A 22,542-nucleotide genomic window follows, 5' to 3' on the forward strand; every position below is an offset into this window, starting at 1 on the left:
ATAAAACAACTTGAAATGTAGAAGTAGTGAAGATAAAAGTGAATTTCACTGTAGCGCTTTTCGAACCCCTGGACATATGCAAGGCAATGAAGCCAGCAGCAGGTTCAGCCGTAGCTCGCTCGGCACAAGTTTGACACCATAACCCATTTCACTGAGCGGATAAACACGGGGCGCGAGGAACCGCTGCTTTTGAATGACAGCGCTGTGACTTCCATCCGGGCATCTGCCAAGGAGGGGTGGTAGGGGCATGCCGCTAACACCTTCTTGAGCCGCAACACCTTTAGCGTGATCATTTTCCATGTCTCAGAATCAAAACTGTCTGAATTCTTAGCTCTCCTCCCAGAAGTCTGGGTCTCTGGTTCGAAGACCAACTAGATACCAACTCAGACAAATCAGATGTGGCTCACAAACCTCTAGGCTGGGAAAGGGTGACTTAGTATTTGTTATTTTTTTTACCACGCATGACTTTCCATTGTGTGTGGGAGATGTTTTTTAGGTTTCTAAACAAATAAACGCTGGCTGAGATCAGGTACGTGGCCTGTACTAGTGGAGGTGAACCAAGAGTGTTTTGATGGAGCTGTATTTCTTTATTAGTTATTTTACCATTACAAAGACGAGACCTCCTGGCTGTAGCCCAGGTAGATCTGAAATATCCACCACAAGACGTTGCAGTAGCAACGCAAAAAAAAAGAGTATGCTTGCATTTATATGAGGCAGCGATAGAACACGCCCAGGAAAGCGTGTGTGCCGAGCCGATGCGAGCCCTGGTCCTGCAGCTGGTGTTGATAGGCAGTGACCTCGCACACTGGAGGGATGTGCTGCTGTGCAGCCTGACACCGATTCCCCCCACACTGCTTCATCTCAGCGCAAACCAACTTAATACTTTACAATGGCTGCTGCAGATTTATGTTATGATGTGTTTGTGGCAACGGTCTACAGCTGCTTCAGTTCGTGGAGTCAGGAACTGTATTGAAACAACCTGGTCTGCGAGGACCTGGAGAGATCAGGGGCGAAGGAAAGGATGCGGGCGAGACGATGAACGCTGGTGCTTGTCTGAATTTAAATGGAGCCTCTTAGCTGCAGCTTCCTGAGCAGTGTGAACTCTTCTGTTTGAAAAAGTCAAGGCAAATCTCTTCCACGCTTCTAAAGCTGAAGAAAATGTTTGCATTTTGATTGTGTTTGTATCTGGAATAAGCTTTATTTAGTTCAGGCCCTGTGCTGTATGGAAAGAGAAGGCATGAAGTCATGGGGTCAGCGGTCATGACTCAGAGTCAAAATGTTACGGGGAGAAAAAGAAGGGAAAAAATAGTTCCTTATTTGTGCCTTCTAGGTAGTCGAGCTTTCTGGCCGTCCAGCTGCCACAGCCTTAGGAGCGTGACCAGCCCTGTGTACGGCACATTTCCTTTTCTCACATTTCATCCAGTTCTCATCCCAGTCTACCCCTTCCACTCCTTAGGATTGATACTAGGCAAGTATGTTGAAAATATTGTCAGTGGCCACCGCTCTGCGCCTTTTCTCCACCAGCACTTGTGCCAGGGCTGCGACGGGTGGAGCTGGACCAGCAGAAAGCTGGTATGGATTGGTTCAGCCGAGATTAATGCCCAACGCAATTGTCTGCCCCTAGCACGCAACGAGAACCCCCTGCGAACGAACAGTATTAAATCCGAACCTTGCAAAGATGTTTGAAAATCAGCAGAGCGGGTGGCAGGAAGATTAACTCTGCACGAGGACGCTTTGGAGAGCGGAGAGCCACAATAGCAGTTTCAGTGCCAGCTTTGTCCCAGCTGCCAGAAGGGACTTTGTCAGGGGAGTCCTTTACCATGGTACTGGTCCCCCAGCTGCTGGAACAATTGCCTGAGACCACTGGCAGTCAGCGTGATTAAAGCAGCCTTCAGGCTGCTTCATTTTACACGGGCAGTTATCCAGGTCCAAGGATTGGCTCGGCCTGGAAAGATGTAGAAGGAAGTTTGCCATATTGTGCCCTTCCAGGCTACATCTCCTCTTTGTCTGCGTTTAAGGATCAGGCCTGGCTTTGTGGTTGATCTGTAGTCACCCCAGGTTGCAGTCCATGAAACGCTCCCAGTACCTCTGGGTATTGATTGATGTGACAAGATACATCATTTTTTTCTCTTTCTACATAAAGGAGACATTTAATTGAATTAATTATCTAATTTATTGCCTGCTGATCTGGGATTTTAGCTGCATGAATTAATAATACAAACCAAGAGCACCCTTGAAACTTTAACCCCTTTCCTTTCTCTTAAACTCCCTTGCAGCGGTTAGATCACATTTACAAACCCAAAGTAATGCGACCGCTGGTAGCGGAGTTACTCCTTCCGTGGCAGGATGGAACAGCAGGAACCCAACCAGGCTGCATGCTTGCTCTTTAATTTCTTCCTTAGGCCAGGTAGAGCCTTCCCTTTGCCTTTGTAGTTTTAAAAAGGGGAGTTAGGAGGTATGTTTACCAAAATGGATTTTTGTCCCAATGGGAATGGCCCTCTTTTGCTTTCCTCTGCTTTCTTTATGTGAGTATGTAAATATATGTAAATGTATACAGGGGCTTGGATTTACCCTCTTCATCTCCCCCTCCCATGTATAATGTATGTGTTAAACACGTAATCATTAATCAGCTTTGTGGGGAGTGGAGACAAGAAGGGCTCTTTGATGATAGATGTATGCTTGTGACTGTGCTTGTATGCGTGTTTATTAGGCAGCACGGTGCTATCAAAAGAAACTCCAGGTCCCCCAGGATAAGAAACAGCGTAGGGAATAAATGAAGAGGAAAAAAAATCCAGTCCCTCTTACTGTAAAACCCTCTGTCTTCTACCATCTGTCTCCCTTTTTGGAGTGAAATGAATTGGGGAGAGATCTTTGAATGAGGTGTGTATTTGTAATGCCCAGAGACGTTAATGTAGAGCAGAAGCAAAGTTATGGTTCACATTGCCGCTGCTGGCTGGGAGTGTTGGAGGCTGGATGACATTATTTCTTTTGTCTGTACATGCTGGAAGTGGCTTAGAGCAAAAAAAGCCTTCAGGTTATCGTGCACAAGCACAACTATTTCTTAGGTTTTTAATATCATGTTTGATGTTTCGGAAGGCACAAATTGAAGGTGGTCATTGCCCCGGAGCATTCACAATAAAGACAGCAAAAACCACAGCAGTTCTTTGTGAGTACCCAGCTCAGAAAGTGCTTCAGGCTGCTCTGTGCTGCTGGAGGAGGACTTGGGGCACTGGAATTACTTGTCTGGATGTGAAGGTAGAGGTGGAGGGGTTGACTTATTTGCATTCCTCTTCCTGTGGCGTATAGCAATAAGTCTTGGGATCTGAAAGCTTGAATCGGACGTAGGAAGCCAGACATTTCCGTGGTTGTATTTAAGGAGAGCTTAGTCAGTCTTGCAGAGTTGTGCATATACTCTTCCACAAAACTGTGTTGTCCAAAATGATACAGTTGGAATAGGCAAGTTTGAGGGAGAAATTAAAAATACAAATTATTTAAGTGCCTTAGATTATTTTTCGCTGCTCTTACTTAGCTTGTGAACTTGCCTATTTTGAGAAATATCTAGTAAACTATGTATTTTAAATGAGCTTAGAAAGTGGCTTTGGCTCATTGGGTAGAGAACTGCTTCACCTTTTGCTTTGCATTCTTGCAGAGCTAGGCAGGAGGCGCCAAGGCCTGATTGGAACTGCTGAAGTGCATAGGAAACAGTAGTCCTGGCTCCATCAGCCATCTGTTCCAAGTCCGGCAATCAGTCACCAGCCAGGGGAGCAGGGCGAGGAGTTGTGCGTGTGTTAGTGGGGAGCAGCATCAACGGAACTGGGAGGCAAACAGGAAAGAAAAATTCCATTTTCTGCAGTCTGCCCGATGCAGAGACGCAGATGGATTGGCTGCCGCGTGACAGATTTGTCAAGGTGTATCTGGTATTGTTTTAGGAAAGGAAAAAAACCAGTGAGATCTCAGGAAGAGTATGCCCAACAAAAGGTATATACATTTTCTGTGGATTAATGTAGGCTATCTTCACGGTAGGATAGCAGCTTCATCCGCCATGGCTATTTCTCTTTATTTTCTATTTCTTTCTTCCTCTTATTTGCCAAAGTCAGCACTTCCAGATTGTTTTACAGATGAGCTGAAAGCCACAGAAATTCAGAGCCGACTCAGAATTTTCCTAAACTGTTGACTATTCAAGTCTACATTTTCAGTTTTGGAGGCCTTTCCATGAGTTTATTTTTCGCCGAAGAAATAAACAAGGCATTGTTTTAGGAAAGTGCTTCAGCTACAGAGAGATTAAGCACATACATGGAGCTAAGCGTTTGATCAAGTGCTTTTCTGAATGCGCTTTCTCGAAAATTGATGTCCCTTTTTACTGCTCTTGCTAAGCTAATCAGAAGATGCTGGGGTCTGATCCAGAGCCTTTTGTGCGTTTTCAAGATAGTGTCTCTGGAGGATCATTACACACATCCCTCTGCAGTGAGTACAAGGAGATTGTCACCAGGAAGGTGTTAGTCACTGTGTATTAACATGCAGGATTATTCTGCCTCTTTTTTTCACTGAAGGCTTTTCATCTCCTTACTAAGCAGACACAGTCACATCTAGGCTGAAATCACAAAGGTTTCTTAATAACACTACATTTGTGCCTCCAGCTCAAGAAATAAGCTCCGGTGAAATGAGCTGTTAGCTGGTGTGTGACTTTTGAAGAGATGTATGGAAAGGGCACTGGCTTCAGCCCTTGCCGCTAAGAGGCCAAGTGGGGATCAGCCAGGGCCAAGCCATGGGAGCCCAGCATGCAGCTCCTGAAGACGCTGTTGTCTGGGCGGGGTTATCAACCCAACAGCTGAATGGAGTTGTTGCTGCCTTGGCAAATGAGCAAATAGTTAGCCAAAGAGAGGTCAAGTACAGCTTGATCTCCTGTTCCTTCCAAAAGCATCTCCTGTGCAAAGCTGGTGGTTGAACACACACACCAGTGATGTTCCCCCTCCTCCCCACTGGGCCAGCTTTCTTCTGCCCAGAGCCGGCTTGACCCTTTGGCAAGCCATGTCCTGGAATCTCCAGTTGGTGGCCGAGCATGGCAAGCCTTAGCCAATGACTCAAAAAAGGCCCATCTCAGACGTCACCGTGAAGGGAGAAGAGCAAAGCTGGGTCAGTGGTGCTCTGCTCATTCACAGGTCCGTGAGCAAACACAGTAGAAGGTTTTAGAACACACAACCTCTGGCAGACATCTACCATTCACCGCAGGGAAACAAAACTTTACAGGCGAAATTATATCAGCACATATGGAAAATAAACCTAGTAATTGCCCTGCAATTATGCCTTATCATAACAACTGCTGTTAGATGGACTGAGCTGCTAGAGTACACCACCTTCCTGGTACAAGGCATGCGTCTGGAGTTCAGCCTGCCGTCCTTCTTGAGACTTGCCAGGCTCCAAATCTAGTAACTTCTAGCACGCAGAGCCATGTTTTTGTGGAAAATTGTTGGTTACTGATATGAGCCAATAACTGGGAGAAGTTTCTTAGGGTTTGTGCATGAGGAAATGGCCTGGTTTTGTGGTCAGCAGTTGGCATGGTATATATTTGTCTGCTTTAATGTTTTTGCAACCCCACCCAGATAGTCGCAATAGTACAAAAGAAAGAAATTTGGGAGAGCTGCATGGGTGTAGCTGATCACATATTCACCCTGTTAGCTTCAGCTGGCTTGTGGAGTTCCTATCCCCAGAACATTGACAACACAGAGCTTTTTGAAATAGAACTAGCTGTTCCCTATGTCAGATCAGTTCATGTCTCTACAGATGGTTTCTCAACTGGAATTGCCAGTAACATCATCGGCAAAGGCTCTGAATGACATTTTTTGTTCATTTGGATTTGGGGGATTTTTTGTTTTGTCTCTCTGGTTGTATTCATAAAGGAAAAATTGCAAAGAAAAGAGCCAAAGGAAAGTCAGGAGGCATTGTACAAGAAGGAGAAGATTATAGCAGGGAGGCATAATGTATTGGAAGTGAAAGACCATTCCTGTCTATTGGGGATTTTCTCAAGAATGTGAATGTACACGTCTACCAGAAGAATGGGAAAAGAAGGGCTGACACTTTGTGGGCTTCAGACAAAAGAATATAGATCCGTTTCCCTTCGCATCAAGTGGTCCATGGAAATTAAATTGTCCTCTCAATGCAGGGGGGGAGTTCCTGTCCAGAATGGATCACAGCATGATGGTGACTGTAAAGAGGTTTTCTCTTCTACTACCTTGCTCCATAGGGCATTTACTTGAAGAGCATAATTAGGGTATGCATCTGGAAAAACACACTGCCAGGCACAGATACAGTAACACACTAGAACCCAAGTGTATTTTGCTCTTCTGCGGACGATAGAAAAGAAACTGAGATGAGCAGCATCAAAACTTATTTCCCGTGAACTTTTTCTTCCCGTTTCTTCACATACTTTGGCTTATGCGTGTACAAATCTTCTGTAAGGGAGAAAGTTAGGCTATTTAAATGCTATGAAAGAAGCTTGATTTAAGAGGAAGCTTGAAAAAGAGAATGAAGACCTGACTGGTGGGACAGGAAAGATTTCCATGCCTTGGACAGAGGGCACAAAGAGGCTAGGCAAGTCCGTTGGCCCAGGGTTTATAGCGTGGCTGTTGGTGCCGTAGCTGGTTTCTCAGAGAGCTGGGAGGTGGTGAAGAAAGTTTGTCGTTGGCGAATTAGTTTTAGATTGGGGAGGGTGGCGAGATGCAGGAACTGAGTGTCTTTTAGGTTTTTTGGAGACAAGGATGAGAAGATTGTTTGTAAAAGCAACTGGAATGGGGCATGGAAAAATCCAGGAAGGCTGTTTTACCCACGGGGTGAAACTCTCTCTTTGGTTTGGACCGTAGCCAGTGGCACAGAGTAACAGAAACTTTCGCATTCGTGCATCTGCTGCTTGGCCAGTCCTCGCTGGAGACTGTCAGAGCAAATGGAGCTGCCTGTTCTGGAACCATTTTAGCTAGAATCAGCTCCCAGAAGATGGTTGTTAATAACTCATGTCTCACCAGCCCTCTCCTCCTTCACTCCACTCCCTAAAAACTGGGCTGAGAGACTGTGCAGGAATTTGGGCTCTCTCGGGCAGGCCAGCAGCGAGGCGACGGGCTCTTGCTGAGCTAATCTGCTAAAGCCATTGCCATTTTGCGAAGCAGCCACAATTCAAAGCGCAGTCGTGTTTGAACACCGGGCTGACTTCTCTGTCTATTTTAATGCTTTAAACAGGGCCATGCATTCAGCAGTTATTTGTGTAAGCGTTCTCCAGGCATTTGAAAAAGACTTCTGTTTTCCAGCGGAGAGGAGGGGAGAGGCCGGAGGGACTACGTGGGGCAGAGTTAGGGGCAAGCCATAGGGGAGCAGCCAGAGAAGAGGTTTTTGGCTGAGCTGGTGTGTGGGTGACCGTGGGCAGACGCGGTGCTGCACGTAGACTTGCTAGGGCTCCCCCACACCTGGTATTAAATCAGAAAAAAGCCTTCCACCTTCTGTTGCTGGGAGTTATGATCTTTAGAGCCGAGTTCGACAGTTGTTATTGCAATTTTGTGGTGCTCTTTTGATTTACAGCTGTTTTTACGACCATTGAGACAGTCACAAATCGAGGAAATCTCATAAAACAGAGAGTAAACGTCTCCTTCACAACGCAGGCAGAGTTTTGGCATCCGTGCTTATTCCATAGAGCAGGATGTGTAAACAATATTGTGTCCCCTGAGTGGCTGATATCAGTACAGTTAAGTGGTAACAGCTTGAAAAATGCATTTCTCGTATATTAGCGGTAAAACTCGAAATGGGCCCCCAGGCTAAAGTAAATTGGTGACATTTTGCAGCAGAAAGGGGGAAAAAAAAAAAAATAAGGGCAAGGATTGGAAATGCGGAGCCCCAGCTTTGAAAGCAGTGGGACTGGAGCCAAAGTTGGATTTATCTGCATTATTGCAGTACGGAAATAAATGGATCCACCACACTTGTTGCAAAGCATATCTAATTGGAGAAGACAGATTATATGTCAGCTGCAAACAGTGGACTGCCCCCTTCACCGCCTTCTTACGCAGATGATGAGGTCAGTTAATGCCATATTTAACCAAAGTATAATGATGAGAGCTTCTTTCTTGACTTACTGTATAGCACAGGAGAAATGCTTGGTGCCCCTTCTGTGTAAAAAGTAGGCGAGTGGACTTCGCTGCCCTTCAGCGAGCGAGGGGTAGGAAGCCAAATGCTTTGCAGATGTGAACCGTTATCTGTCTTCCTTATTTTTTCCTTCACAGCCTCCGTTTGTGGGGAAATTCATGTGCTGTCCTGCTTCCCTCTTTTTAGGTGTTCCTACTCCCGTCTGTTGGGTCTTTAAATACCACTGCAGCCTGCGGCGTGCTCGTGTTGCGGGTGAGGGTGTCCACGTGCGGGAACAGAGCTGTGGGGAACACCTAGTCCAACAGAGACATTTTTTTCCCTAAAACGTAGAAACACAGGATGCGAGAGGGAGAAGGGTTGGTGGGCAGACTTGATAATGAAGTTAAAAGAGTCAATCTGACAAGCACCAGAGAGACAGATCCTCAAATTTCACCGTGTTTCGGGATTACCACATTCGTATTGTTTAGCTGATGGATATTTGATGTTTTCTTCGTGTATAGAGTTGCTGCTATCTGGCTGGGGTGACGGGAGGTATCATCGCCTCGTAGCTTCTTCGTTCAATAACCCGTGGGTCTGCTGAATATAACGCGTGGTGGTCCAGCCAAGCTCGAATTAATGTGGTGTCTGTTCGCGGAGGAGAGCTTTGAGGAGACCTTCCGCAGCTGTCTACTTCACAGAGCCTGGCAGGGAGCTTTCAAATAAAAAAGCTGTCGTTCCTTTCCTGGACTAACATTCAGAACCTCCCTGCCCGTTTCTAATTAACCTAATGGATATTGTTGAAACTTGGGCATCTGCAAGGTTTCATAGACCCATAGTCCGGGTGGTTCAGGAAATAGTTTTCTCATTGGATCAAGAGAAGAGGAAAAGGCAGACGATCATTCATTTTTGTTTGATTTTGCTTTCCGGTGCTGTCTGAAAAGAGCTAGCCTGAAGGTGTTCAGGAAGGCTGTGGCAGTCCTCGTCTGTATTTCTATGGTTTCCGTGGGCAAAACGGGAATGGACATTCCCCAAGAGCTCACACAAGCCCAGTGCTGATGGTGGTAAAGCTGCAGTGAATGACATTTTATCCAGAGGGTATTTGTTGAGTTGTTTCCTGGTGTGTTTCACAGAAAGGACTGGGCAGGAGGGGGTTGCAGCATTTGCTCACCAATGCCTTCATGCTGCTAACATTTTTCTTGAAGTTTTACCTTCTGGAGTTATGTTGCTGCATGAGAATCTCAGCTTACGTGTATATTACGCTTTAAAGGAAAAATCCAGCTGTGTCTTGGTCACAGGGATTAAACTTTAAAACTTAAAAATACAAATGAATGTTGACAGATGCAGACAGGTGCCCAGTTTGGTTTCCTTTAAAGATGTATTACTTTTAAAATCTCTTTAGAGTGAGTCTCCTTGGTCTTTATAAGTATTTAGCTTTGTCCTGGCACAAGCACGAAGCTGGGGGCTGCAGCAGGAACTAGTACTGAAGTAAAGGAAAGGAAGAGCAGTGCCTGACCCATAGTCCGCTATAAGAGGCACATCTCCTAAATCACTGTGCTGTTACAATGAATGAAGTGCCCGGAGGGGGCAGAGCCAGCGCTGCTCCAGTATGATTCACACAACTGCAATATTCATCTTGTAATAAGAAACTCTCCTACACGTAATTCTGGTGGGATTGAAAACTTCCCAGTAAACCTCTTAGCGGGGCTGCTGAGTTGAAAGGAGGAGATACTTCTTGGGTGGTGAAGCCTGCCTGAACCACGCCATCTCTGCAGTTGCAGCAGGAGCTGCTCCACGCTGCCGATGCTCCCGCGCCCCGGCACATCCTTACGCTGGGTATCAGGTGCTGGTGGGCCAGCGGAGCCGCCTGAGAGCTCTCGGTCCTTGGGACTCACCTTCATGTTCGGTATGAATGCAGCCAGCACGCTGCAGCTTCGGGCAAAGCCAGGGATGCGTTTTGTGTCCAAACCGAGTCATTTTCTGCATAAAAGGGGAGCCCGCTTCAGAAGCCCCATCCTCCTCCTGGATTGCACAGCTGTGAAAGGAGTGGACCTGGGAAAGAACGGTGCTTTTGTGCAGCACAGTTATGTGTTTAACATAATAAATGTTTATTGTCCTCTGGAGCAAAGGAGCAATAGGCTAAATTATAGCCCGGGGAGGGAAAGCTAGAATCATGAGGTATAGGCTGTTAATTATCTTTTTTTTTTTTTTTAGGCTGTCATAATGTGCTGGCGTTTGCCTGCAGCTCGCCCCCTCCCACTGCTCCATTACCTCCACCACCACTATCTCTCAGATATCTGCTTCCCATACCGCTGCACCCTCCTCCTCTCCGGCCTCCCGCTCTTTCATTTGTAAGGCATCTCCGGCCTCCAGAGAGATTTGTGACTTCTCTCCCAGCAGCCGCTTACGGTGATAAAGGCCCTCAGACTGCCTCTCTCTGATTAATCAGCCCTCGTGCAGCCTCGATAGGGTGTTAATTTGTAAACTCAGTGGACAGGCAGCTGTGATAAGCCTCCGCAGCTGCTGTGTGTCTGCCAGGGGGATGGGCAGATAAGGCTTCAGCCCTGGGATGCAGCCAAGAAATATTTTGGAGCAGTGAATTAGAAACAACAACAACAAAAGAGCCTTCTGCAGAGGCACTCCTTTGAGGTTGCTGCGGGTAATACAGCCAGTTTCAATAGCAGCGGAGAAGAGCCGCCTTCCTGATAAGCTCCCTGACCCCCCCCCAGCCCAGGAAAGGGCCACGTCAGGGTTGCATCCGTAACTGGGAACTTCTGTGGGAGGGATGTCCGTGTGTCATGCAGCGTGGTCTGGGCTAGGAGGACAATGCAATCTTCTCTGTATCTTGTGTATTTATTGCCGTTAAGCTGGTCCTTTTCAGAGAATTCGACTCTGGTTTGCCAGAGGGCTGTCTGGCAGGACACGTCGCCTGCAAAAAGGGGATGGACCCAAAGGGCGTCCAGAAACAGGATTGGCGTCAAATGATTTTTGAGCATCCCCGAATGTTTGCTCGGTGATGTGGTTCAAAAAGTGTTATACAGGGTCCAATACGTATCCACTGTATGGATTAAAAATGGGAAGATAGCACTTTCCCTAAACAGCAGAGCATCCTGAGTGGTCTGAGACCACGGAGTATTGCAGCGAGAGAAATAGCAAAGCATGGTGTTAAGCTCTGAAATACCTAGGCAGATTGGAGCAGGCTGCCGTGATGACAGGCCTGTATTTTGCTCCCACTGTTCAGGGTGGTTATGTCGAATGTTCCTAGTGTGCTCATGCAATTTTCCCTGTCTTATTGAATCGATTATGTTTTCTTCAAAAATTGAAAGGAGGAGGTGTTTCACTGAATTGGAATCAGCTCTCTGGTTCAGCTGAATCCTAATGATACTGCCATTGTTGGCCTCCCTAATTGTTCTAATATTATCTGACGACACGCAACAGACCATGGAAGCGGTTCCTTCCCTGTCTGCCAATGCAGGTTGTTGCTCAGTACGGTTTTGAACTGCAGCAATTCTCAGACAGACAGTGACCTTTTTATGAAATCAAATGTCTTGCAAAACCCTCTCGGTCTCTGAACTGTGATTTATAGCCATTTGTGTTGGAGAAGGCTGCAGGTGGGATTTGGGTGACACATAATTGGTTAAAAGATAAAATAAAATGAAGATTGCCCTGCTGGTACAGCGATGGCAGGAGCTATGGGAATGAATTGCTTGGCAGTGCAGAGCCTGGCCCTCCTCCTCCCGCCCTGCTCCGTCGGTTGCCAAGTCCTGTCTGGCAGGCCATTACAATGATAAATGCAGGTAGCTGGCAAAGACCACAGCTGAGAGTTTGTTCTAGCGTGCCAAGCCCTGCTTGGCATTCCCAGTTGGTGCCAGCATTTGCACTCTTACTCGGTTTGACGGAAACCAGGACATGAGGTGTGAATTTATGTCCGCATCCTTCCAGGAGAGAGTTGGGATAATGAAATGCCAAGGCAGCCCTGGGAGCAGCAGAGTAATTTGGTAGGTACCAAACAACAGTCTGCCACCTGTCATTTGCAGTACAGTCCCCGCTCTCCCCCATCACTCTTCCTACAATGCAGCCTTTGAATTATAAGAAGTTTTAGGTAGTTCTGCAAAGAGCACTCTCCGTTCCGTTTGGTTTAGTGCAATAAAAACCCGTATCCCGGCCAAACAGACAGCCTGGCTGGGTAGTTTCAAGCTGTAATGACAATGATAGAAGCTACTATAGTGGTTTGTTACACAGCGTTCCCAACCTTTCGTATCCATAGGCACGTTTTCCCTACTTCGGTAGCAAAGGCTAAATCGGTCATCAAGGCTGTGGTTGCCTCAGTCAACGTCTGGGTAATGGAAAAATGTTAAATGTGGAAGTCCAGGCTGAAAAGCGTGGCTGTTCAGGAGCAGGGTCGGCTCTCAGGAAGTGTGAGACATCTGTTGCCCGAGATGCTTAAAAACAGGTCGCACAAAGCCCTTTTATAGATGCATCACGGAGAATTGTTTTGCGCTGACCAGGGCGCGTATCAGTTGCCCTTAACACGGGCACATCGGTGCCTCTGACCTACGGTGAGAGGTGCAGCCTGCTGCGGTGACGCCGGGAGAGGACTAGCCGCCGGAGGCCCCTCATCGGCCAGGCTACCCAGAAGCTGAGTTGATGGCGTTGTCCATAAGCACAGAAGTAAAAACAACCCGCTGTGAGAAAAAGAAGAGCAACATCTATTTCACATTCTGCTTTCTCTTTTTTTCCTGCTAACCATAACTGGCACTTGCTTGGTGGGAATAAGCCAGGACGTGGAGCGTACGAACACGTAGTAATGGGGAAATCAGTGCTGCTTAGCATGGGAAATAGCCAGGAGTGTAGAATCAAGGTAGGTTTTGGTAGCGGTCTGGGAGCTGAGGTTTGAGGGAGGAGGATACTGAGATACAGACCAAGTGTGCCTTAATTTAAATTAGGACATACAGGCACGATAACATTAAGCAAGTATTTTGGCTGGGTTTAATGAGGGACAGCTGGAAATCTTCTTTTCTGGTCAGTGTCTCTGCAAACAGCCAAGGGACCTTTTGCAGTTGTATGACCAGCCTTGGTGAGGCCCAGCAACACCCCAGCTTCCTCCTTTCTCCTCCTTTACTAAATTTTTGATTTATTTATTGGAGCTGAGCTGGGAAGCAGAGGGAGTTTGATCTTTTCCTTGGGGAAACAGCAACTGCTCAGAGGAAGATGAATCCTAAAGCATGGCTAATGGAGGGAATAGGAAGGGAAAGACTCTGGGCTATAGCTGTTCTCCAGGGGCTGGAGGGCTGGTCTGGGAAGAGGAGGTAGCAAGGCTGTGCCCCGAGGCTCTGATAGCAGACATGCTGTAGGTCAGGCATCCCGCCGCTTTCGGAGCGTTAGGTCACCCCTCGTCACGGTAAGGGGCGCATCTGTGCAATAAGCCCACGGCCTCAGCAGCGTATGTTTTAAGAATTACCATTGCTGCTTAATCTAAACTAGTCTGATCTAGCCCAAAATGGTTGTAAAACACTGAAGAACATGCCCTGGATTCAAAATGGTATTACTTTAAGCTTATCACTGTGTGCCAAAAGAGAAGGTCCAAAACAAAACGGTAATGTTGAACTTGCGGAGGAGCCATGGGCTTGGCTCCCCGCTGCCCTGCACTAACTGAACCCAACTGCCTGTACAGCATTTCCTTCGGTGCCTTCCAGTCATCATCCGCTTTGCCTTGCTTCCCCTTTGCCATCGTGTAAATTCAGTGTAATCCAGTGGCGCATCGGGACTAGTGATCTCTGCTTCTAGGCTCTCTGTGGCCTAATTTAATTCTCTGTTCCCAGCCTGTGCTAGCTTCTCAAAGGGGCTGTTGCAAGAAAATAGTCACGGTTATATAAACTGCTGAGAGGAATAAGCGTTCTTGGAAGAAAAACTGACGATGAAGAGAGGAGTGCATCGTCAAAGTCCCTTTCCAGGACTGTAGCGGTACTGAATATGCATGTGCGAAATGCATGCGAGGTGGGAACCTAAACAAGTACGTTGCTGTTTGAAAGTACAGTCCGAGGAGCTTTTTGTTTCTAGTGGACCTTCTGAAGAGTGACCTTTCATGCAAGATGTGGAAGACCTATCGCTACCTCCCAGAGATGGCCCTGAATCAAAATTGAGCTAGAAGTGTCCGGGGCATTTAAGGCATTGCCGTTCCAATAAGTAGTTGCCTGTTCAGAGTGTTTGTGCCACGCGTTTCACTGTGATGCGTTATGGTGTAGCTAAAGGCACAACCGAAGCTTTAGGGTTGCTGCTAGAAAGCTGGAGATGTGCCATGCATTTGGTCTCGTTTAGGGAGTATTTATTTATTATTAGTCCTTATTTGCATCGGACATCAACAGCCAGAATTTCATAAGCGATCCTCACCGTCAGCTGGAACTAGATTTTTCAGAACAAGCTGGTCACCATTCAAGTATCTCAATGGATTTTCGGAAATGCTCCATACCTGGTAGCTCCAGTCGGGTCGGTGCCCCGAGGGCAGCAGCGGAGTGCTGAGCCCTCCTGAAAGCCCAGGCTGTACATTCTGTGTGAAGGTCTCGGGAGGGAAGGGGACGGGTGAAGCCTCTTTGCTTTCAGGAGATAATCACAAAATGCAGTGTGGGTTTGTAGAAGTCCAGTGTGTATCCCATTCCCTCTTGCCTAATCCCTTACACAGCTGGGCTGTGCTCTCTCCCAGCCAGCCGTGTACCACGATGCTGGATTTTCCTAGAAGGCATCACAAAAAGGTAGCTCATGTACTTCCTACAGCTCTTTTCCCCTGTGACGGTGCATTAAATGACTGACTTGCAGGTCTAACTTTTCTTTTGTGTTCTTAATCGAGCTGTGATTTCCCTCCAAAAATAATCCTGGTTTTGAAAAGACCGTAGGTTCCCTTGAAACATCCCCTCACAATGCAGGCAGTGTTACCCGTGGGTTGCTTCTATATCCTGGAATGCATTGAATACTTTCTTGGTCTTCAGGGTGAATTTTAGTTTGGTTTTGTGTGTGCGTGTGTGATTTCTAGGCTCCTCTTGCACCTTCCCGTGTGTATCAATTTCCATTTCCTATAGAAGAATCACAACCCAAACAATACCTTCCTGTTTTAGTTATTCTCCTCATATTACTGAATGAAGGGGTCTGCTATGAATGACTTACAGAACCAGCTGGAAGCTAGTAAGGCAGTACTGGCATGTGCTGAAATTCCCTGCTAGACAGGCGGTCGAGTGGCATCGGAATGATAGGTGAAGGCAGGGCAATCAGATCAAAGGGAAGAATGAAAATTGAGCCCAAATTTTCAGGTAGTGTCCGTGCTTCATGCTCAAAGTTCCTCTAAGCGTATGCAACACTTCTAGTTTGAAAATCTGCTGGAGAAGGGTTTTCTTGAGAGTTTTTTAGTGCTTGCTAAGTTCAGTAACAGTGTGAAAAGTCTCTTGAGACTGGCTCTTGGCTGTCTAGAAGATAAGCAACCATCCAGAAATAAAACATAAACTGTATTTTACTGCCTCCTTTACCTTCTTCCTACCGTACTGGGCTCCAGTTTGGGGGGAATGCTTGGCTTTGGCCCTGTACAAAGCACAACACCATGTGTGATGCTCCTTGTGAACCAGAACCGCGGCCTTACGAGCAACTTCCCAATGTCTTGTCATCAGGTGCCTCAACTGTCGGGCTTGGATCTGGCGTTCTGTGCTCCAGGAGGCTGCATGGAGACGCGCAGAGCTTCTGTTGTTGGTGATAAGGAACGGTTTTATTCCCTGTTAGCCATTTTATGGGCTACAGAGAAAGGGGGAAAAATAAAAAGTAATTACTGTGAGGCCTGACATAGTTTATAATGCTGTCTCTGTCAGATGATGTTGTTCTGTTATATATAATCATTAAATTATTCATCTGTAGGAGCTCTTACACCTTTCAGCTGCCCTGGGTCGGCGGGAACCAGGATGAATGAGGCATGGGCTTCATGACGCCTCACTGTTCACCTTCAGAGGAGAGGGTGTGCTACATCCTTTGTGGTTACCACCTCACATTTTGAGGAAAAAGGTGCTTTTGCTAAGCTTTTAGCGCTGAAAATTGAATCGGTGTTTATATGTGCTAGGTTCAACGGGAGGAAGGATGAGGGGCTGGAGCACCACTCCTCTTTGCAAAGCAGAAAAGGGTAGAAATGTTTTTTCTCTGCAGTATATTCAGCCTGGTTTCAAACTGCCACAGAACTGGGTGGAGACATTCTCCCCTTTAGATCTATTGTAGAAAATAAAATCAAAATGGGACAGCGAATTGCTGACGTTGTTGAATTAACCGCGACGGGGGGATGTGCAAGGCTTGGTGCGGATCTTAGTGTGTCATCGAAAGGGTGCGGGGTCTTAAAAGTTTCAGCAGCGTGCGGCTACCTCGGAATGTGTGCTGCTCTCTGTTTGTCCGTGCTTCGCTTTTGGGACAGATGTTAGATATGCTTAAAATGCAAAGGTCGTTATCAGGGGCGAGGGTGGGACTTCGCAAGCAGAAGCCTTTATGAAAACACGCCTGTCTTGGGCTCTGCGGTGGTGCTCCGTGGGGGAGGGAGCTGAGCAGCAAGGTACGGCAGGGCTAGAGGTGTCTTTTGTCTGTGAGCTTCGGGCTGGGGGTGCCTCCCTGCCTCGTGCAGCAACAGAAAGGAGTTTGGGGGCAGTGAAAGACTTGAGGGGTGCGCGGAGCTGCTCCAGCTGCCCTTGACCCCGAGGCGGTCCTTCAGATGGAGACGGGCAGAGGGCAATGGGGGGCAGTTGAGGGGAGAAATTTCTAGTTTCATTTTGTAATCAAAATAGGTGGATTTCCTGGGATGGCTTGAACCCTTTCACATAAAGGACTCCAAATGCCCGGTTTTGCTCACAAGGGAAGAATTTAGCTTCTTTTAAAAAAAAAAAAATCCCTTCTTAAACATATGCAAATGATTTGCTTGAAACAGCAGAAAATTTGGGAGGGGACTTGTTTTAGCAGATGCATTGGTTTGCTGGATTCTTTCACTCATTAGTGGGCTCCCTCAGACACATAGGTTTTATTGTATGCTTCCTTTAAAGGGTGACTGATGGAATTGAATGATGTATTCAGGCTCTTCCTCCTGCAGTTTCCCTCCTGCCTTTACAGCAGCTTGCAGAATATCCTATAGCACAGGCATTCACTGTTTCAGAATGGTGCTCATGCCAAAAACTGCTCAGATCTGGAGCTAGAAATCACCAGAAGTGAGAGCAAAAGTTACTGTAAACTCTAGGTGTGAAGGTTTGTGTCTGTAAACTGTGGCTGCGATGTTGAAAACGCTGCTCTGTAAATGTTGACTGATTGTTGAAGGCGGTGCCAGGTACTGGTATCAGAAGACTGAGCGATAATCCCTGTGTTTTACTTTGTCTTAAAAGCAAATTTTCTTGCTTGACTTCCTTAAACATTGCTCTTATATAGTCTGGACCTGTAGCACTGAGATCTTCAGCTCCTGATTAAACAGTGCCAGTCTATGTTAAATCCTCGGTACTGAACTGCGCAGGAGGGAGTGAGCTGGTGGTTGCCACAGAGCGGTGTCGGTGGGACCCAGCTTTCCAGGAGAGGCATAAAGCTTCTCCCAGCTGGGGTTGGCCGCTGCCGCCGGAGCAGGTCCTGCAGCTGGCAGCTTGCTCCGGACGGCACCCCGGGGAAGGGCAGCTCTCCCGAGCAGGCTGCCGGCGAACGGGCTCCTCTCGCGGGCTCAGAAACCAGCGCTTATTAGGATTTGTGGCTCAGCTGCCGATTTACTGCTTGGGCTTTAGTGCAAGCCACGCCAAAGTTTCATTGCCTGTAAAATGGGGGAATCTTATTTATCCACCTGCCACGTGTCCTAGTGCTTCTGGAGTGCTTTGAGGCTAGGTCCTGGCTTTGTGTAAGCTGTTAGTATGGGTGAGTTCCCAGAGCCTGCAGATGTGTTCTGCGTCCGTGGGTGAGTTTGTGTTGATTATAAGTGAAAAAAACTCTTTAACAATGGGTTGTCAATTCAGAGTCGGCTGTGAAACGTTTTATGCACCTTTGTTGTTGCTGCTGTGTGACGCTGTTACACTTTCTTTGCAAACCAGCCTAGGCAAAACCTTGTTTAATCCTGGTTCTTCCTCTCTTTAATCCATGCAGTGAAGGGATCGTGCAGGTAACTGATTTTCCCTAAGATTTCAGGATCCTTTTGCTGAGCTGTGTAACGATCATACATGCCACAGCTACACGTGCAGCTTTGTCGTGGACATGATTCAGAATTTTTTTCTTGTGTCTCAGCCTCAACCTATTTTTCATGTTGTTTTCCCTCTCTTTTTTGTGCATTTGCATTAAGACAGACATTCAGTGCTTGCAGTGCCACTTTCCTTAGAAATAACATTAATAGATCACTCTTTCTTGCTTCTTACTATATCTCATGCAGATCTTCTTGCATTTTACTATTTGTTTTTTTCCTTCTGAGTCGTCATGTAAAATATATAACAGTGTAAAATAATTCATAGTGCTCTTTATCATGCAAATCTCCCAAGGCACCTTAGAATAAAATCAATAAAATCAAAAAGAAAATCAACTGAGTTCAGCCATGTGTTGAATTAATTCATTGTTTTTAAAGCACAGCCAGGGGAGAAAGCCTTTTTTCACTTTCAATATCTTTTGCTCTTCAGCTTTGTACTTCACCCCATTTTAATCGTGCGGCAGTCAGTGCCAACACGTTGATATTTTCAGCTATCTTGTAGATGGTAGTAATGTTGATCGTGCTCCCCGCTCCCAGACCAGCTTTGATTCTCTAGAAGCTACTTGCTATTTTATCAGATAGCGAGGAGGAAAAGCTTATGCTGAAATAGGTTGACTGTTTGATATCAGTGGGGGGAGGGAAGGAAGCCATCAAATTAACTCATAAAAGCTTTATTTACAATGAATGGACTTTTTTTCCCTGTCTGTCATTATCATCTTGTCTGTAACCCAGTGACCCTGATTATCATGAAGCTGTTTACAAGGTTTAGGTTAATTGGATTTCTTTTAACTATTTCCCAGAGCTGTGAGGAGCACACATACACTGCCATGGAGTTCAAACAGCATAGTACAACCCAGTTTGCAAGGAGACAGGCTTCTTCCAAGAGGAAGTCGTTTTATTTCATACTCAACCAAGTGCATAGCAGCATGTACCTATCATTTGGCATAATATTAAATAACACCCTCTTTCATACGGATGTGTTCAGTTGCAACTTGTGTTTCCAGTACACAAATTACATTTTGCATGTTCAGCAAGAAACGAGCTTATTTTCAATGAGAGAGGCTTTGAGATGTTTTTGGTTTTGTGTTTTTTTTTTTTCCTTCAGCTTGATAGCAGTTTCACTGGTTTTGTTTTTATATGAGGAATCATGGATAAAATAGCTGTGCATTGCATGGCTGCCTAAATAAACGAGACAGGAGGATATAGCTGGGTGAGATCAGGACAGTACTTGTGTACGCTTTGCTTTCATCTTCCTAGGATGCATGCTTATTCTTTAATGGCACAACATTGCACCCTCCAGGTGCAATGTGTAATTGCAGGTCTACAGACAACCAACTTGTCTTAAGAGCTGTGTTTTTGTGAGCAACCTTCCTAAATTCTCCTTTAGCATTACTGACCCTCTTTTTCTCTTTCTTTTTCAGGCTTCTGTAGGCTCTGAGAAGCTGTTCTCCCCTGCAGCAAATAAAGGTAAGTGGTCTGAAGAAATGCTTTCCTTATCTTAGAGCAAGAGGTTTGACTTGTGAATCAGTATCGTGCGAACAGCAGGACATCGTGTTTGCCAGCGCCTTTAGTTTTGCCACACACGTTGTCATAAAGATCAGCTTTACAGGCTTTTGATGATTAAGTTAAAATTTAGAGCTGCATTGTCTCAGCGTGGCGCGGGACTTCTTCCCTACCAGTCAGATTTGTAACAAATGTCTTAGGGAGAGGGATTACTGACAAAGGAGAAGTCAGCCTTTACTGTAGGGGATATGATTTTCCCTCTAATACAGCCAAATCCTCATTTCTTTTAAACAAATCAATATTTCATTGTTATCTGTATGATCCTTACAAGGGCTTGCTCATCCCTCTCCTGCCGGTGCGCGCAGAGCGTTTGTGCCTGTGTGTCTCGGTTCTCTGAAACAAGGCGGAAGGCGCCCAGCGGGTTGCAGGGTTTCGGCTCGCAGCTCCCACTATTACTATTAATTGAGAGTTACCTGCGATACGCTCTGGGTGTTGCTAAGAGACTGCGCCGGCTCAGATTCCCCTTGGGAGGCGCAGTGACATATCTCTAAATACAGCCGTAAAACAAGGCGACTCTAGTTTCATGTGTTCCCAGGGATAATCTCACTGAGATGGATACTGGGCGAAAACACTGAAGGAGCGGCCCTGGAGAGGGCAAAGCGTGGTCCGTGATGGAAGGCGTTGCGCTGGGAATGGTTCCACTTTATCACGCGAGGAGGTTGGTGGCACGGCTCTGAATGGCTTGTCAGGTCGTGTGGCTGTTGCGCCGCGTTCCTGGCGCTGAGCTCAGATCAGAGCCGTAATGAACACTAGGGACATGCAAGTGCCCCCAAAGAGGTGAGAGGAGGCCCATTAATAAGAAGTGATGAAATAACCTTCCTGCGTTATTTCAAGGGGGCCAAGAAAGGAGAAATTTGCAGTTGTGTAGGAGTAGGTGCTGGCCATGGAAAGGCCTTTTGGTGGCTGTGTGCTCCATCACCTGGATCCAGGCCCGGTTTATAGCTGGGCTCTTTAGCAGCGGTAAGTATTAGGAATTCTCTGTCTTTCCAAGCTTTGCAGGTTTTTGATGCCAAATGTGGAAACCGATGACAAGCCCATTATGTTATTACATTTGCAGATATTTTTACGAAAGTACACCGCTTTATCTGGGGGAAGGAGGGAAGTTTAAATAAACGGTGGTGGGGACGAGCATTTCTCTTCTCTCAGCCTTGGCTCGCGGATAAGGCAAACCAGATTGCCCATACGGCACTGGCTCAGCAAAACAAAAATCTTGCCATCCTGCATAAATGCATGGCACAGAGCTCTGCTGGAGAGGCTTATGTTGAAGCGTTAGCAGCTTCGTTGGCTCCTCCTCGTGCTGAAGCCCGAGATCCTCCCACCCTTTCATATCACGGTGCCGCTCAGCAACGTGAGTTTTCAAAATACCTCCCTATCAGGAAGCTAAATGTGTGAATGGCTGTGAATTCGCTGTCTTGAAGTTTGTGTTCACTGCTGTTTATATCCCTATAACTTAAGCCTGTTCCTGTTTGGTGTACTGTGGGTGTAGATGTTGCCAGCTTTGGGAAGGTTTGGGTTCAGCTGATGATTTTGATCTCGGTCTTCTCTCTTTTACCCTGGCCCCGTACCGGCGGAGCCTTGCCAGTCGGCACGGGCTGCGATCGCGGGCGAGCTCTGCTGGGGGTACCTTGGCGTTTGGCACTTGTGAGGAGAGGTGAGATAAATTTGCCTCGTTGAGATTTTGTGCAGAAACCCAAACAGCGCTAAATTCTACCCCTCGCCCTGTTGTCGTTCCGCAATGCAAGAGCCAGATTTGTCTCTCGCATATGCAAATGAACGCCGCTCCGACACGACCAGGCTCCGCGATGCCATATGGCTGGGAGAAAGTGACTTTCAAAGCGTCGCGCTTAAATTCCTTTTGTGAGATAAGAGCGTTGATTTAAGGCCCCGTGTCCTCCAGGCCTGGAGCCGCGGTGGCTGCGCGGGGAGGGGATTAGCTCAGCACGGTCTCCTGATGGGCACACGCGTGGCGCGGCACGTGCTCGTCCTCTCCCCTGGGCATTTGCACTATGCCCTTCTTTTGTAAACACTTGCGGCCTTTTTGGAGGGATCCTAACTAGCGAATCTGTGGCATCTGTGCTACAGCTTTTATTGAAGGTAACCAGGCTTTTAAAACACAATAAAGTGGATTCGTCGTCTGGTGCGACTCCCCGTTCCCACAAACTTTCCCTGGGGTTGCGTTTGGCCCTGCGTATTTGTTTTATGCCATCCTAGTTTATCAGCAGCTTAGCAATGCAATTAAGTATTAAGATAGATGGGTTTCGCTTATTTGAGGCTGGAACAGCTGTAAAACGTAACCTTTGACCATATTTCACAGTGCCACAAAAGGCCCGAGGAGCAGCGTCTTTTGTCTGGGACTCTCTGGGTAGCGTTTGTCTTCGCCCCCTCCCTGCCGGGGCGGCGGCAGCGGTGCTCCTCCTTTTGACACCAGTTCATCTGCAACAACAGATGCATGGCCTAGATGTCCACTTCGGGGACCGGTGGCTTTTATGCAGTGGGGAGAGGTGTCCTGACCCGGGGTGACCTCGGTAGTCACAGCTGTGAAATAGGCTGAATGGGGGCACTTTCAGCTTCCAGGAGAAGAGGAGATTAAATCCTCTGTGTAAGGAAATAATAATTAAAAGTAAAAGCAGAGAATCCCTGATCTGCTTTGCTCACAGGTCTTTGTTTTCTGA

At 46.8% G+C, this 22,542-nt stretch overlaps 1 protein-coding gene across 25 annotated transcripts in view; it reads left to right on the forward strand.

The window, feature by feature from the left end:
- FBRSL1 (fibrosin like 1) overlaps positions 1–22,542 on the forward strand; it is a 553,269-nt gene that overhangs the window by 474,837 nt on the left and 55,890 nt on the right. For all 25 annotated transcript variants that reach the window (XM_075110636.1, XM_075110656.1, XM_075110637.1 and 22 more), the window contains one exon: positions 19,729–19,774. In XM_075110636.1, the coding sequence (XP_074966737.1) occupies positions 19,729–19,774 (46 nt within the window). The remainder of the gene's footprint in view (positions 1–19,728; positions 19,775–22,542) is intronic.

This window comes from Phalacrocorax aristotelis, chromosome 15 (genome assembly GCF_949628215.1).
Source record: "Phalacrocorax aristotelis chromosome 15, bGulAri2.1, whole genome shotgun sequence".
Lineage (NCBI taxonomy): Eukaryota > Metazoa > Chordata > Aves > Suliformes > Phalacrocoracidae > Phalacrocorax > Phalacrocorax aristotelis.